Below are 17,256 nucleotides of genomic sequence, written 5' to 3' on the forward strand. Positions count from 1 at the left end.
TGAGATATGATCGTTTGAAGTTATGAACATCATATGAGTTTTCCGGTAAAACCAACCGGAAAAATTTTGAAAGATTCATTGTTTAATGCTTTAAAAATCATTTAAAATGTAAAATTAAGATACAAAATCAATTAGAAATCATCTATATGAACTTGATTAGATAAAACAAGAGTAAGACCAGAATTTTTAGTATTTCCGGCATCCGGAAAATGCATGAACTCACCGGTTTCTGGAAAAAGTTGCCGGATTCTGGAAAAAAATGGAAAGTAACAATTTTCTTTTAACCATAACTTCTTCGTTTCTTAACCTTTTTGAGTGATTCAAAATCCCAAAATGAGCCATTTTTCATGTAGATTAAGGTAGAATAACTTTCATCAGCAAATACATAAGTTTTATGCACGAAAAATTGGATTATGCAGCAGTGACGTTTTTACACCATTTTATTCTTGGTTCTTCAAATTGATCAAAATTTAAGGCAAAAGACTATAAGAGAGTTTTCATATACTTACTTAAGGAACTCAGAAGGTGAGGTGAAGATTTTGGTCTTGAAATCAAGCTTGGACTTCTTTGACAAAAAGGGAATTTCTTAAGAGAAAAAGAGTGAAGGATTTGTGTGAGAATCTTGAGTTTTCTCTTCAACTAATGAGGCTTCAAATCAGTTTTGCACTTGATTGTTAAGCTTGTAGGAAAATATGATAGAGATCATGTGTTTATATAGGCTAGAAATAAGCATAAAATAAGTAAGTGACTTAATATTGTAAGGTGAGTGATTAATCACTATTTAGGTTAAATGATTAAAGGAAATTGTAAGGTGAGTGATTAATCACTATTTAGGTTAAATGATTAAAGGAAAAGATAAAATAATAAAAAAAAATAATAAAAGAAAGAAAGCATAAATCAGCTTGCTAATTATATATATATATATATATATATATATAGATATATATATATATATATATATATATATATATATATATATATATATATATATGTATGTATGTATGTATGTATGTACACACACATCCATATGCACATTTACCCAATTAATAAGTAAAGAACTTTAGTGCTTTCTTAAGGTAAAAAAAATAGCAATAATTAGTACTAAAATGACATGCATCACAAAAATAATATAGATAATAGTATTGAGCTCAATGATAAATATCGAGTGTACACAAGAAATACGAACTAAGGTATTTTGATAAGTTTACTAGAAGTCTAGTATTAAAAAGAATTACATATCTTCTTAGTGCGGTATGTGATGATATTGATTTCTAAAAAGAAAATACTCAAAACAAAGTAAGACTTTTCGAATATAACTAATAATATAGTGTTCTATAGTTGACACTAATTTTCGGGTTATTACATTCATGGTTGTTTACATTAGTTTTCAACCTTAGATGCCAAACTTTGTGTAAACGAAATGAGGATCAATTTAGATTCAACCTCAAATTTCACCCTCTAAAGTTATTCACCACGAGGTAAAAACAATTCAATTACCCCCTCCCCTACCCCACGCCCCCAAGTAGATTCCCCAATCAAACCCCAAATTTGCAAAGCTGTCCCATAAACAGTAGATCCTGTTAGTCAGAAACTAGAAAATCATTAATTACTCTGTAGCTTAATCATTAACTTTATTAACCTCCTCATTCTAGCAACACGTGGCTATGTTCCTCACTACGTTACTTCATAATAATTCTCTATTTCCAGCTCCCATTTTCAGACAACACATCACGGTTATTATTTTGTTCGGCCCAGTAAATTTGGGAAATTAAGATTAAACAAAAAAAGAGTTAATTAAAAAATTATAATAGCGAAGCTCATGGTGGGTGGGAGGTGCGAATTTTTGGGCTTTCCTCTACTCTCAGACTCCCTTCTTTCTCTTTTTCTCTCCTAAAAACACACAGGGCCACCATTTTCTTTCTTTTGTTTCTTTGTTTCTCTGATTCTCTCATTCCCTCGATCTGTAAGTTATGTCGGTTTTTTTTTATTGATTTTTTTTTTTGACGAAAATGCGTTGGATTGAAGCGGGGAAAAGGGAGGAGAAATCTGCGATGTTTGGTTGATTTTTGTGGCGGTGGGAATTGCAAGGGAGGAGCTCAGGAACCCTAGATCTTGTTTTGGTTTTGGGTTTTGAGGCGTCGGGCTCTGGATCTCGGGTTTTTTTTGGGAGGATTCGAGCTCCAATTTCGAGGATTTTGGTAAATTTATAGGGATTTGAGGGGTGGAAGTTTGGATTTTGTTGCGGGGATTAGGTTAGATGGCTTCGAATCCTCCTCCATTTCAGGTGGAGGATACGGATGAGGATTTCTTTGATAAATTGGTCGAAGATGACCTCGAACCGCCGTCGTCGTCGGCGGCCGCGGCGGTGGCGGGACCCAATTTGAATGAGGGAAGTGATTCCGACGACGCCAAGGCGTTTGCTAATCTGAGCGTTGGTGATTCTGCGGCTGTAGCGGCGGATTCCGGTGCCGGAAAGAAAGAGGAGAAGGGCGGTGTGGATTTGGATGCCGGAGAGGCGGATGCCGCGGTTGGGGTTGGTAATGTGGTTGAGTCGAGTAATGTGATCAATGGTTCGGCGGAGGGGGCGGTGGAGTCCAGCAATGATGGGGCGGGTGCCGAATTGAAGCCGGATTCAGATTCGGTGGTGAGCAAGAGTAATGATTCCGGGGTTAAGGAGGTGGATTGGGGTTTGTTTTATGCCAATTCGGCTCAGAATGGGATCCATGGCTTTGGATCCTACTCGGATTTTTTCAATGAGTTGGGGGATGGCCCTGGGGATTTTCCCGCCAAAGTGGAACACAATGTGGTATCCGGCAGTGAAGCCAACAGTTTGACTGCGCAACCAAATGTGATATGGGGCGGTGCAGATTATACAGCCAATGGTTTGAGCAATTCGGTTAATAATAGCCAGCAGTATCAAGAGGTTCAAGCTTATGGAGCCTGTGGGGAAGAAAGCAAAAACGAGCCGGATGTAAACAGTACCGAGTATTGGGACAGTCTGTATCCTGGGTGGAAGTATGACCCCAACACAGGGCAATGGTATGAGGTGGACAGTTTCGATGGAGCTGCTAATTGGACCACCGTTACTGATACTAAACAGGAGGTTTCGTATTTGCAGCAAACACCTCACTCTGCTTCCGGAACTGTGACTGAAGCTAGCACTACTGGTTGTTTGTCTAGCTGGGAACAGGTCTCACAAGGGACTAATGGGTACCCGGAACATATGGTTTTTTATCCTGATCACCCTGATTGGTACTACGACACAATTGCCCAGGAGTGGCGTTCATTGGAAGCATATAATGCTTCTATGCAGCCCACGACCGCTCAGGCCCAGAATGAGAATAGTTTATATCATGAGTATAGACAAGCTGAAAATTATGGGTCACAAGGGGTCAGTAACCAAGGTCAAGAGGGTAGCTGGTCTCAGTCTTATAATAATTACAATCAGCAAGTTTCAAATATGTGGCAACCTGAGGCTGTAGCTACCAGGGAGTCTTTTCCAAGTTTTGGTGGAAACCAACAGTTGGGTAATTCATTAGCTTCTATGGTTAGCAATGATCAGCAGAAGCCGGTCAGCTCTTTCGGAGCAGTTCCTTTGTATAACAAAGCAAGTCAGGGTCATGGTGAGGCTAATGGGACTTTTGGGTTCCAAAGTTTCGCCCCAGGTGGAAACTTTAACCAGCAGTTTAATCAAGGAAATGCAAAGCAGATTGAACAAACCCAATTTTCAGAGGATTACTATGGCAGACAGAAACCTGAAAATTATTCGCAACAATCTTTCCAGAGTGGCAATCAGTTTACATATGCTCCAACTGTTGGAAGATCTTCTGCCGGGCGTCCTCCACATGCCCTAGTAACTTTTGGATTTGGTGGAAAACTCATTGTGATGAAGGACAGTAGTAGTCTTGGGAACTCTTCCTATGGAAGCCAGGTGAGGCTCTGAATCCTTCTTGCTTTGATATATATAACTGTCCATTTCGTTGGCATAGAGATCCAAATTCTGAGGTTGTTACCGAAAATAAAGTAAAAACTAGAAGGTAATTGTTTTATGGATTGATAACTTTATTAGGATTTCCTGAGTGGAGATTTTTTCTTTTGTTTTTTGTGAGCTTCTCTTTGGTCCTATTATCTTTGCCTACATTCTCTCTTAATTGTGGCCGAATGGAGCGGTGAACTATTTTGCTTACATTTATGTTGCCAAATGTGTAATTACGGATGTTTATTATCATGTGAAGGATCCTGGAGCAGGTTCAGTTTCTGTTCTGAACTTGACAGAAGTTTTCATGCAAAAGCCTGATGCTTCAAGTTTTGGAATGACTACTTGTGATTATTTTCGTGCCTTGTGCCAACAGTCCTTTCCAGGGCCGTTGGTTGGAGGGAATGTTGGAAGTAAAGAGTTGAACAAATGGATTGATGAAAGGATTGCTTACTGTGAATCACCCGACATGGACTATAGGAAAGGAAAAGTATTGAGGTTACTTATTTCTTTGCTTAAGATAGCTTGTCAACACTATGGAAAACTCCGATCTCCTTTTGGTACCGACACTCTATCCAAGGTACATCACATTCATGTCCTTTGATCTTGTTTTTGATGTGAGCCACTTTAATTCTCTCTCTCTCTCTCTCTCTCTCTCTCTCTCTCTCTCTCTCTCTCTTCTGTTCACATTTAATTATATATTTTCCATGCACAGTTTCTTTTACCGGTGACTGTATGGGATGTCCTGTCTGGATCCTATGTTATTGTGATAGTGTACTTCATGAAATGTTGAATTCTTATTCTTCATGCTTTAAGTTGTTAGGAATTTTACAGAACAATATAGTTTTCTGGGTGTTCTTAAGTACAAGAGAGGTTATGTTCTGTATCAATGCATTTGTGTAAAGTGAAATGCTTTAGAAAAGAAAAAAAATGCTTTAGAATATATGTTCAGTACATGGAAAGAGCGAACTGCGATATACCGCTTGCCCTTGACGCTGCAGTTTCCACTGACATGGATTTCCTACTAATGTTCACCTTTCATGTTATGTCCTCCTTTTAAGTAATGGAAACTTGTCTGATGTTGAATTCTTTATCATTCAAATATTCCGGTATTGAGTCACCGATACTGTCTTCTCTCTACCTTGAAAGTACATATCGTCCCAAAATGTTTTCTCAAGTTTTGTTCCTAGCGATAGCATTCTTTAAGTGCCAGTCCTCTGCCTGGTGTAATTCTGGGCTTCTCTTCTCCATAGGAAAATGATATTCCAGAATCCGCAGTTGCTAAGCTTTTTGCATCTGCAAAGAGCAATGGTGCACAGCTCGGTGAGTATAATGCTCTTAGCCACTGTGTGCAGAACATCCCTTCAGAAGGACAAATACAGGTATGGGATAATCAATCTGATAGTTCCCCCTCTCCTATTACTTTTCTTCTCTATTTTCTTTTTGTAATAAGTCTTGGTTTTATTCCTAGGCAACTGCTTCTGAAGTACAAAATCTACTGGTTTCGGGTAGAAAGAAAGAGGCTTTACAATGTGCACAGGCAGGTCAATTGTGGGGGCCGGCGCTTGTTCTTGCTTCACAGCTTGGCGAACAGGTTCATTCACCATTTGTCATTATATTGGGCAACTTAAAATAAATACTTACAATCTTGAGTGAAGTTGTCAGTTTTTACGTAAGCATGCACTCTTCTAACTCTTTCTCTTTCTTTCTTCCTCTTGTGGGGATGGTGGCTCTCAACCAATCCAGTTATATGTTGATACTGTTAAGCAGATGGCAGTATGCCAGTTAATTCCAGGATCACCTTTGCGAACATTATGCCTGCTAATTGCAGGCCAACCTGCGGAAGTGTTTTCTGCTGACACTACATCTGAAATCAGTGTTCCTGGTGCTGTTAATACGCCTCAACAGCCTGTGCAGGTGAGATACTTATTTAGAAATTGCCTATTGGATGTTACTTCCTTCATCATAGCTATACATGTTGAGCTGCCCATTGTAGACATTGTAATAACATTGGAACATAGATCATAAGTAGTGCCGAAGCTGGTACTGCAATCAGAATAAGTCTTTTCTCCAGCGGCATCTTATGTACTGAATTCCTTAGCAATGCCTCAGTAAGAATGTTGTATTCCTTGTGTAACTACAGTTTGGTTCAAATAAAATGCTTGATGATTGGGAGGAGAATTTAGCTGTGATAACTGCAAACAGAACGAAAGATGATGAACTGGTAATCATTCATCTTGGAGATACCTTGTGGAAGGATAGGAGTGAGGTATGTTAACGTAACATGTAACTAGTTTGTTTGCATACCAAATTGTTTTTTTTCTTAGTCCGACATGGTTATGTTTCAGATTACTGCAGCACACATCTGCTATTTAATTGCAGAAGCAAATTTTGAGTCATACTCAGATACTGCAAGACTATGTCTAATTGGAGCAGATCACTGGAAATTGCCTCGAACGTATGCTAGCCCAGAGGCCATTCAGGTGCGTTCGATCATTCATGCATTTTCTCTTTCACCTTCTTTAGAAATTTCTTCCAGTGCAAGTCTCTTATCTGGATATGGTGGTTGGGCCTTGCAGAACACATGCTTTTAACTCTTTAATTAAAAAGTGTAGCTCCAGACAACTGTAAGATGGTTTTTCCTGGATAGGAATTGCAGTAGTGAAAGATGACGCTCTCTGTAACCTCATAGTATTATACATAACATAAGCAGGTCGTTGAGACTGCAGATTAATAGTCTCATTTCTCTCGTTTCTCGTCTTCTAATTCCCAATTCAACTTTTTGAATTCAAACGACATGAACCATTCATATCTTTTGGTAAAACATCTTCCTTTATCTGATCTTTATTTCTTGTTAGGTATACCCAATTAGTTATGCATAACACAATCTCATAACATCTTATTTTATTCTACCTGGGGGTGTGGGTGTGTGTGTGTGTGTATAGACACACATATATGGCTGAGTGGCTTAAGGCATTGGTTTGCTAAATCGACATACCTAACCGCACCTCAGAGATAGAGGGGTCACACTGCTAATCAGCCGCCACTAACTGGAGGGCTTGCCCAAAGCATAAAAATGAAGTCCGAGTATAATATATAAATTAATAAAATAGTTGTTATGCACCCTGCATAACATTGTGTCATCATTGCTGGTACATAAAAATGAAGTCCGAGTATAATATATAAATTAATAAAATAGTTGTTAAGCACCCTGCATAACATTGTGTCATCATTGCTGGTAATGTAGAGCATGATAGGACGCATGGGTGGATCATCCAATATGAATGTAATATTGAGTTGGCGAGTCACTGAACCCTATTTTCTTTTTATAAACGTGGTATTCTGGCATTGTTACTTGTGACAATCTGGTACTCCACTGTATATGAACACAAGGTATATATATAAACCTTGTAATTCCTAACTGCACATTCAAATCTACTATTGAGTTGACGCATGGGTAGATTATCCGATATGAATGTAATATTGAGCTGACGAGTCACTGAACCCTATTTTCTTTTTATAAATATGGTATTCTTGCATTGTTGCTTGTGATAATCTGGTAGTCCTCTGTATATTATCACAAGTGTGTGTGTGTGTGTCCTAAATGCACAGTAAATTCTCTCTGTTAGCAATTCATATTTGTTTGTTCATCTTCAGTGATAAACTGATAATAAAAGTTGATAAGTGTTGTTTATTACTTTATTAAAAGTATTCCTCTCAAAAGCTTATGTATCAATTGTCCTTGTCGATCTTTGGCAGAGGGCTGGGTTATCTGAATAGCAGTTTTGACTATTGAGACATTTTTACCAGTAAATTATATATCCACCCAAAATTTTGTACTGCAAATCTTAATTGTAGTTTCTACGTTGGTAACTAATTGTTATTTGTTTATTCATATTCAGTGAGACATAATACTTGCTTAATACAAGTTGGTTATTAATTCATTTAGTAACACTCTCCGGAACTTATACTATTCATCCTTGTTATTTTTTGGCAGAGGACTGAGTTATATGAATATTCAAAGGTGCTCGGAAACTCTCAGTTTATTCTTCTACCATTCCAGCCATATAAGCTCATATATGCACACATGCTTGCTGAAGTTGGAAGAGTTTCTGATTCGTTGAAGTAAGTAGGTGTATTTTTTTTATCCCTAGTTTGATGCTTTCTTTTAGATACGGTTCCCTTACTTAATGATGTAAACTTAATACAGGTACTGTCAAATAATATTGAAGTCCTTAAAAACTGTTAGAGCACCTGAAGTGGAAACGTGGAAGCAGCTAGTATTATCTCTAGAGGAGAGGATCAGAACTCATCAGCAGGTACTTCTTTCTCATTTGTTTGCATGTTCATCATTTTTGAGCTGTTATGATCAGTCTATGAATTCACATTCCATTTACAGGGTGGATACTCTGTAAATCTGGTTTCTACTTTCAAAGGTAAATTACTCAACTTTATCGATAATACTGCCCATCGTGTTGTTGGGAGCCTACCACCACCTGCACCATCCACATCCCAAGGAAGTGTTCACGGTAATCATTACCAACAGCCCATGGGCCCTAGAGTATCTAGTAGTCAATCAACTATGGCAATGTCATCCTTAATTCCTTCTGCTTCTATGGAACCCATAAGTGATTTTGGCAATAGAAAGCCGATGCATAATAGAAGTGTTTCAGAGCCAGACTTTGGCAGAACTCAGGTGTGTACTACTCTCCAAACTGGTGAATTTTCAAATTCTGACATGTATGTGCACACACATACTCAACCCACTACCACACCCTATATTTGCAGTTAATCACCTAATTGATATGTGTGGTTGATTATACAATCTATGTGACATCTAGCTCGTTATAAGATCAGGTTGATTCATCAAAGGAAATGGCCTCGTCTGATGGACAGGGAAAAGCCTCAGGGGGGACTTCCCGCTTTTCTCGTTTTGGTTTTGGGTCTCAGCTGTTGCAAAAGACTGTGGGCCTAGTCCTGAGACCTCGCCCTGGAAAACAGGTAGTTCGTGAAGTTTCTATTGTAGGCTTTCCTTCCTTTTTTCATCTAGACAAGAACTATGGGTATTTTTCTTATGGAAAACTTTCTGTAATTCTGCTCTGCACTTGCTACTGAAGGCTAAGTTGGGTGAAACAAATAAGTTCTACTATGACGAAAAACTTAAGAGATGGGTTGAGGAAGGTGCTGAACCTCCAGCTGAAGAACCTGCATTGCCTCCTCCCCCAACAACTGCAGTCTTCCAGAATGGTGTTTCTGATTACAACTTAAGGTCTGCTTTAAAGAGAGAAGGGGGGTCCCCCACTAAAGGGGGCCCAGATTTACATACTTCAACTCCTCCAGGACCAACTTCAGGGACACCTCCCATTCCACCCAGCTCAAATCAAATCTCAGCTCGTGGACGAATGGGTATTAGATCCAGGTACAGCTCTCTCTCTCTCTGTTTTGGTCATGTTCACTTACAGTGTAGTTGGATTTATGATTAAAAATGAGGGATTCGGATTTGAGGTTTTAGCGTAAATTGCTAAAATCTGCTTTAGAATCATTAATATCTTATTTCCACACAAATTTTACTTATAAATTTGATGATTCATAAAAGGCTGAGTAACTTTCTTCTCAAGAGTATTTAAAATTCGTCTTTTGTACAGTCATTTTTATATGGATTTTATGTACCTAAAGAAATTTATATTCCTGTAGTTTAGTTAAGCAATTTATAATAAAAGCTCAAAATCCAAAGCAGTTATTGTTAATCTTAAGGGATGAGTTGAAAACTCTTTAAAGAAGCAAGTAATGGTTTAGGATTACCTAATTTTCGTTAATCAAGTAGAAAAGGAATTATTCTTAAAACTTTCTGCCCTTTCACCATAATTTCTACTTTTCTAGTAATCAAATGAAGGCAATGAATGACTTCACTACTGATGGGATTTTGGCAGATATGTTGACACTTTCAACCAAGCTGGTGGAATGCCAGCAAACTTGTTCCAGTCACCTTCTGTTCCATCTATTAAGCCTGCTGTTGCTGCCAATGCAAAGTTTTTCATTCCCACTCCAGCGTTATCAGGTGACCAGACTATGGAGGCTATTGCTGAACATGTACAAGAAGATGCTACAACAAAAGAAGATCCTTCAACATCAGCCAGGAATGACTCTTTTCATGCTCCACCTTCATCATCACCAATGAGTATGCAAAGGTACCCTAGCATGAATAATATCCAAAGCATGGGAATTATGTCAAATGCCAATGGTCCCCTTCCAGCTCACTCACGAAGGACGGCATCATGGGGTGGGAGCTCCAATGATATATTTAGCCCTCCAAAGACTGGAGAAATAAAACCTCTAGGGGAGGCATTAGGCATGTCCCCTACTTTATATAGGCCTAGTGAGCCGCCTTCTCAAATGCATGCGCCAATGAATGGCGGCGGCAGTTTTGGTGACGATCTTCATGAAGTGGAACTTTGAGCCGAAGTAGTGAAGATGTAAATATCAAGTTTTGCTCTTAGTGATCAATACAAATACTTGTGATGTACCTGCTCCTGCATCTCTCAAAAGGTCAAAATGGTGGTATGTGCCGAAAGTAAGTTCATAGAACGGTTATTTTCTTTCCCAATATTCATACTTCCCCACCCTAACATGTATCTTGAAATGTAATTGGCGCAATTCCTTTCCATTTGAGCCAATGTTTATTTGAATGCCCTGGGAGTTGCCACTATAGTAAAGGTCTTTTTTTGTTCTTAACCCCCAAAAAAAGAGAAAAAAGCCTGCATGGGCACCAATGTACAGATCATTTGTTCATTTGTTTAAAAACAGAAAATGTTCCTTGAGGTAGATGAAAGGGGATCCTCTACAGATCTTCTCAAGGGGAAAAGATAAGTGTATTGAATTGAGAGAAAATTAAGATGTCCCGTTTTGTGCTTTTTGGATATGGAATTCTTTCTCTCACTATAAAGAGAGAGCTGGTATTGTTGCTAGAATCTACTGCTTTCCTACCATACTCCTATGTGCACAAGGAAAAAGAAGAATAAAAGAGAACGTTTCAACAAAGACCCCAAGATTCATTCAAATTTGTGTCGGATGGCTCCAGTGTCGAAAAGGTCCTTTTCTTTCGGTCTTGTTTCTGTTCTAGGTCTTCGCCTCTTGGCTCTTGGTGACCACTTGTGCTAAGTAATGTTGAAACTCCAAGAGCCGATCGGCATCGGATTATTACACTATGCAGACCAAGATTAATATATACATAAAATTAATATTATTTGGAAGAATTAGCGTTAACGATCAACTGATTAGAAATCATTGTAATTTCAAGTCTCCTCCAGTATTAATCAGAATACATGATTAACCACCTTTTCCTCTCCGTTAGCTTAGCTTAGCTAGCTAGTACTTCAGTCTCCCCAAAGGACACTAACATAAAACAACAAAAGCCTGATTAAAAGGAATATAATTAAAGCTACAGAAAAAAATAATAAACACGACTAGACATGACAGGACCCGCCCCGGATTTCACCCTGAAATCTGAAGCGGTCCTGCGAGGCCCACCTTAGAAGAAATTCTACCAGAAATTTGGCAGAACTTCCCCGAAAAGTGCTCCCTTCAGATACCGGCACCAAACTTATATAAGGACATTTACACTTCTAACATTAAACACTATCCTCAACTCCTGGAGTCATCCTGCTCCTCAAAACACAACATTTTCCAATTCACATTACACAAGTCTTAACTTAATCATTAATCCCACATGTTATCAGAGCAATTCTATAACAAAAAGAATAAAAAGTAAAAATGGTAAAGGATCGATAGATATCGATCCTACAATGCGGAAGCAGTGACAATTATGCCTCAACTCCATGTACGCCCGACCTCAACTAATCTAGCCTGCAAACTGAGCATTTGAAACCGAAGAGCCCAGGGGAAAGTATTGAAAAACATGTTAGCTTGAGTGGACAAAAATAAATAAAATAATTTAAATGAAGCAAAGCTTTAATACTTTCCCACGTGTTCTTCCTTTATGCAACGTTGATAAAACATTTATCTTTAAATCCAAGAATCTCAGGAAAACATACCAGCACGTTAGTTAAGATAAAATCGAACTAGCCCCACTAGTTAAGTAACAGTAGAGTATGGGGAAGAAGAAATCACCATACAATGAAGGAGCCTTTCAGGCTCGGGTTGGAGCCTCCAAGGCTCTATCCTCGACTTCGACCCACAAACACAAAGTAAGTGAGGAGGAGCCTCGACTGCAACTCACGTGAGGAGGAGAACTAAAAATAAAGCAACCCAAGTATGGTGAAGGAAACATTTGAAAACCAGTATCTATAAATCCATAAAGCTTCCCCAAATCTCGCAATGGAAAACACGAGTACGATTCCCAACCGTACTCGGTAAATGTCAAGAGAAAAATAAAGTAAATCAATGACGTGTCCCACACGTTAAAAGTATTCTCAAATCGATAAGCAAATAGTTGGAATTAAAGTAGATTCATAAACAATAACCCAAAACCGAAATCATCTCTAAAGCATTTCCAATGCCAAAACAGAAAGCCGATAAATAATCAAGAAATATATTTCCATCAAAAATCCCATTTTTGAAAATCTTTCTGAAATTTCAAAATCGACGAATAAAAATATAGTATATAATTCTGGAAATCACCTCAGAAAATAATTCGTCGAATATCATTATAAATCATAAGTCCAAATCCGAGCATAGAAAACTCACGACCGAAATTCATGATGGAAAATCCAATCAATATTCCAATAAATATTCAAAACCAAATAATATCCGAAACTAATTAATATGCTCGACAAATAATATGATAATTAAGTAAAGCATTAATTCGAGAAATAAACGCATGCATCATCATTTAAAACAAAAACCCACTCACAGTATACAGTAGGGCTGGGCGGTTTGACCCGAGGGACCGAGAAACCGAGACGATCCGGACCGGAACCGACCATTCGGGTCGGGTTTGAAGACAGAAATCCTCGGTTCGGGCTAAACCGAACCGATTAAACTGACATCGGTTTCGGTTTCACTAAGTTGCAGAACCGAATAAAACCGATCCGGACCGGTAAATGAACCTTTATACGTGTAGCATAACCATTGGCTCTCAGTCAAGCCTATAGAGAGTACCGTGGACTTGGGTGCAGGCAATCACCCAATTTCATCGACCTAAATCCTAAACGAAGCCGTCTTCACTCTTCACTCAGTTCAGTCAATTTCATCTACCTTCAGTTCTTAATTCTTATCTTCTTCTTCACATTTCCGCCATCACAGTTTCACCCGGTGATTTTCTCGATCAATCACGGAATCACCCATGGATTCCTCCACTGGAAACACCTCAAACACACCACAAATCGAATCCCTTTCCCAATCCGAGCCCAATTCAAATACCGATTCGAATCATGCAAATCCCAATTCCGATTCCGACACTGAAGTTGCCGAGAATGCTGTCGTCCCTGCAACTGGCACAGACCAACCATCTTCTGCAACTGGCACAGACCAACCATCTACTTGAGTTTTTCTTTTGTTGGCTTTTGTTTGCAGATTTGGTCCATTTGGATGCTTTAGTTTGCATAGTTTGTTACTTTGCTAGTTTGCTTCAGTTTGCAATCACTTTGCATAGTTTGTATAGTTTGTTACTTTCCTTCAGTTTGCACTTTGCAATGATGCAGAATGCTTTGAGTTAATGAGTCAATCTGGAGATTCTGGACAAACAGATTTCTAGGCCCGAAAAACCGATAGACCGAACCGACTGTTTCCTGGTCGGTTTATCATCGGTCTCTTCATTCTGTAAAAACCGATCCGGACCGAACTGACAGTGTCGGTTTCGGACTCGGTTTTCAAACTTTTCGGACCGAACCGATCCGAACCCAGCCCTAGTATACAGCTAACGTGGCACCCAAGCGTATGGATCCTCGTTGAGCAATAGGTCGGTACCTCGTCCACAAAAGCAAAGAAGGAAAATTTGAAACCCTAGATCTCCAATCCTGCAATTCATGCTGCACACTTTAAATTGGACCAAGAGACTTTGAGATATTGACGTATGATCCAAGACCTCTAAGACCCACTGAGTATTGTCACCGGAGGTGGCCGGAAACTCGAGTTCCAACCAAAACCCGAGAAAACGGCAATGCTGTGTTCTTCTTCTCCTTGCTGCACCTTCCAGGCTTCCACGGTTCAAGCCAAGCTACCAAACCACCCTAGAATTTAAGAGGACGACGAGAGCTTTCCAACATTACATGTGGCGTTAAAATCCGTTGCCGGACGGATGAGATATCTCCGGAAGAATATGATGAGGTCGGGGGGGGGGGGGGGGGAGAGAGAGAAACTCTCGGGGGTAAGTTTCCGAAAATGGAAACTTACCACAGTAACTCCTCATTTTATAGAAAAATTATCATGAACAGTAATTTTAGTATTTTGACCATAAATTTTGCATACCAACTCCTATTTAAGAGTGCCATGTGTCCACAGACTCGGCTTAATGTCCTATACAACTTTTGTGAAGGAAATTTTATGAAAAACTGACTCTAACAAAAAGTCAACTTTTTGGTCCACTAAAAGTATCGAAACAAAGTAAAAAGTGAAAGTAATTGTCGTTTACCGCCTAAATGACTAGTAAACTGGTAAATTGAGATACGGGACGCAACAAGACAATCGTTAGAAAGCATAAATAAAAGATCATGTATTGCATCAAAATTAAGTTGAGATAATCAGTTCAGGGCCCAACCATGTTGTCTTCTTTGCATACGATCTCCATTCACATTCGCCTTCATCTCCATTGCAAGTACAAAACTTGTTGATCCTCCTCCGGGAGGAATAAAGTATCATGTTAGCAAATTTACTATTCACTCCGGCAGCCGGGTACTTTTGATGGCCGGGCCGATTGGCTGATAATCAATACTCAGGTTTCCCAAATTTTTAACTCTTGTCCAATCTTTTAGTGACAAATTGTGGGGGTGAAAATTTTGAGTGTGATTTTAGAAACTTTATGAGGAGATATCTTGTCGAGGACCAAGCATTATTACATTTCGGTGATGATGCTCAACTTAAAGGTCCTAATGTACGATTTTTGGGAGGTGAAAGTAACCATTATTTCTTAAAACTGAATGGTATAAGTCTGAATGGAGCTCTTCTCCAAATCGTTTTCAACCTGTTTAAGACCTGCGGAGGAATGGTCATTGATTCGGGAGCTCCTTACAGTCACATTGTTAAGGGGGCATTCTTGATCCTGAGGCAAGCTGTGGTGGAGTACTTTCATAATAAGTATGGATGGGAACCATTGGAGATCGAAGAGTAAGACTGGGTTTGAATGGTGTTACCAGATTAATATATACTGTACCATCCATGACGCTTCACTTTGAGGAAGCAAACCTTGAGTTGGAGAAAAGAACACTGTTCCTGGACTTCGAACAGCACGATGAGCTTTGCATGGCAGTTTCATCAATCAGTAGAGATGGTCCAAGCATTTTGGGCGTGACTCAGTGTTAGGGGCCGCACTTGTAATGCCGCAAGCAACCTTGTCCAGGGTCATTAGTTAAGCTTTTGGTTGGTTGCTTGTGTGCTTGGGGTCTTTTGGTAATTTACAATATATATAATTTATTTTATTTAGCATCGTGCTTGGGGTCTTTCTTTTTGATTATTCATTTGTTTATCGTGGTTGCCCAACATTTATATAATTATGTTCTTGCTTGCTGCTAGCATCATTTTAATATCGTGTGGCTTTCATTGTTCCTTACAAGGTACTCACTTGGATTTGCTTACCAATAAGTGCCATGCGGTCCTCTTTGCGCATCGCAAAGTTAGGCCCGTGACACTTAGCAAGCAAATTACAGGTTCTTGTTCGATGCTGGTGCGTCAACATTGTCATTTGCTCCATAGCAATGTTAAAAAAAGAATCTCGTTTACTAGTACATATAGAATAAAAGGAGATTGCATGTGTCTAATTGAACTATTGGAGATCAATTAATAATAATTCTTAAGCAATATGCGTGTTTAGTTCACTGCCATATTCTTAGTTTCTTACACATAACCTGTCATATATACTTCAATTTTCTTTGAGACAACAGTATATCAAACATTGAACAAAGTGAAGTTGGTAGGCAGCTGACCTCATCTATCCTTTTGGTAGTTTCCTTCATACAATACTGATCAACTCACTGAAGTCATATCATAAATTAAGAAAATGTCAGCCTACTCCCCCCAAAAACTTCAATTGAAATTAAACTGTATGTGTTGCAATAAATGATACTATCTTTAAATTCTTAGTATAAGCTGCTAGTGATCGTTTATTGATTTCTTTGTGAATGTTTCTTCAGGTACACCTAAAGATTTTCTTCCCATCTTAGTGTGACTTTAGAAGAGTAACCAGAAAGGCCACTTATTTGACAAATACGATAGGCAATCACTTGACCAATGTTTAATATAGTGCTTACATGAGAAAATTAACATTTACTTTCAGGCCTAAAAGAATGAAAGCTACCTTGAGGTTCAAATTTGTCTTACAAAAAGATGAGTTTAGAAAACAGTAATACAGATACTAAAAGAATATCTGTTTGGGAGCCAAAGAATTAATATAAACACATTCATTAAAGCTCTGATGAACTGATAGGTTGTTCATTCAGCTTTAACCAACTGATCTTCTAAATATTCAAGTAGCCTCTGTGTTCTCTGCCTTGCACCAATCAGCCCAACCTGACAAAAGAACATGGACAATATATAATACAGTTAGATTGTTAAGTATTTCCCTGGGGAACCACATGAACCACCATGCTTGTGACAATATTGGAGATGATCCATAGTTCCATACAATATAATGACATAAAATTGACAGAATATGCTGTGTTTGCGTTCGGATTTTTGTGTCGTAGTGCCGTGTTTTGCTGTGTCAGTATTTCAAAACAAAATGAATTGGCAAAGCTGAAACAATAAAATGACATGATTAACCACATGATCAAAAAGCATGACCAGGAAACATGAATTGCCAGCCATAGACCTAACTATCACCAAATTGCCTCAACAAGATTGATTGGTGAACCACAGACCACCTTGGACTAACTGTGTTATTACTGTTAGTCTCCAACTTGATTTACTCAAATAATGCATAATACACACACGTAAGTACAGCAGAAAAATTTCTACTAATAACTATTTATATGACAGAAATAATTGAAAGGAAATGATATTTACCGCGGAACTTAGCTTCGACACTCTCTCCATGATCCCATTATCATTTCGCCCCATAAAATGCTTTGACCTCCTGAAATAGTAATATGTGTCTTGAAAAGCTTCAGAAA

At 38.7% G+C, this 17,256-nt stretch overlaps 1 protein-coding gene and 1 long non-coding RNA gene across 3 annotated transcripts; one reads left to right on the plus strand and one right to left on the minus strand.

Annotated features, from left to right (window-relative positions):
* Positions 1-1,821: 1,821 nt before the first annotated feature.
* LOC133706631 (protein transport protein SEC16B homolog) lies at positions 1,822-10,893 on the plus strand. Of its 2 annotated transcripts, XM_062132167.1 has the most exons (13): positions 1,827-3,931; positions 4,236-4,556; positions 5,230-5,358; positions 5,448-5,570; positions 5,723-5,893; positions 6,120-6,245; positions 6,325-6,459; positions 7,974-8,101; positions 8,187-8,295; positions 8,376-8,672; positions 8,834-8,977; positions 9,094-9,395; positions 9,907-10,893. In XM_062132167.1, the coding sequence occupies exons 1-13, from the start codon at positions 2,258-2,260 to the stop codon at positions 10,430-10,432; spliced, it is 4,185 nt and encodes a 1,394-aa protein (XP_061988151.1). In that variant the 5' UTR covers positions 1,827-2,257; the 3' UTR covers positions 10,433-10,893. The 2 variants fall into 2 exon arrangements, with proteins under 2 accessions (XP_061988152.1, XP_061988151.1); XM_062132168.1 differs by lacking the exons at positions 9,094-9,395; positions 9,907-10,893 and having other exon boundaries at positions 1,822-3,931; positions 8,818-8,956.
* Positions 10,894-16,340: 5,447 nt separating this feature from the next.
* On the minus strand, positions 16,341-17,222 carry LOC133743175 (uncharacterized). Its single transcript, XR_009862990.1, has 2 exons — positions 17,150-17,222; positions 16,341-16,654 (listed from the first exon to the last, which is right to left on the minus strand). It is a non-coding gene; the product is annotated as an uncharacterized LOC133743175 (long non-coding RNA).
* Between the last annotated feature and the right edge of the window lie 34 nt (positions 17,223-17,256).

The sequence above is a fragment of the Rosa rugosa genome, chromosome 4 (assembly GCF_958449725.1).
Source record: "Rosa rugosa chromosome 4, drRosRugo1.1, whole genome shotgun sequence".
Lineage (NCBI taxonomy): Eukaryota > Viridiplantae > Streptophyta > Magnoliopsida > Rosales > Rosaceae > Rosa > Rosa rugosa.

Coding starts and splice junctions, on each gene's coding strand:
- LOC133706631 (XM_062132167.1), top strand. CDS start 2,258: ATGGCTTCGAATCCTCCTCCATTTCAGGTGGAGGATACGGATGAGGAT. Junction 6,246..6,324: donor TGTGGAAGGATAGGAGTGAG/GTATGTTAACGT, acceptor GTTATGTTTCAG/ATTACTGCAGCACACATCTG. Junction 8,102..8,186: donor AGAGTTTCTGATTCGTTGAA/GTAAGTAGGTGT, acceptor AACTTAATACAG/GTACTGTCAAATAATATTGA.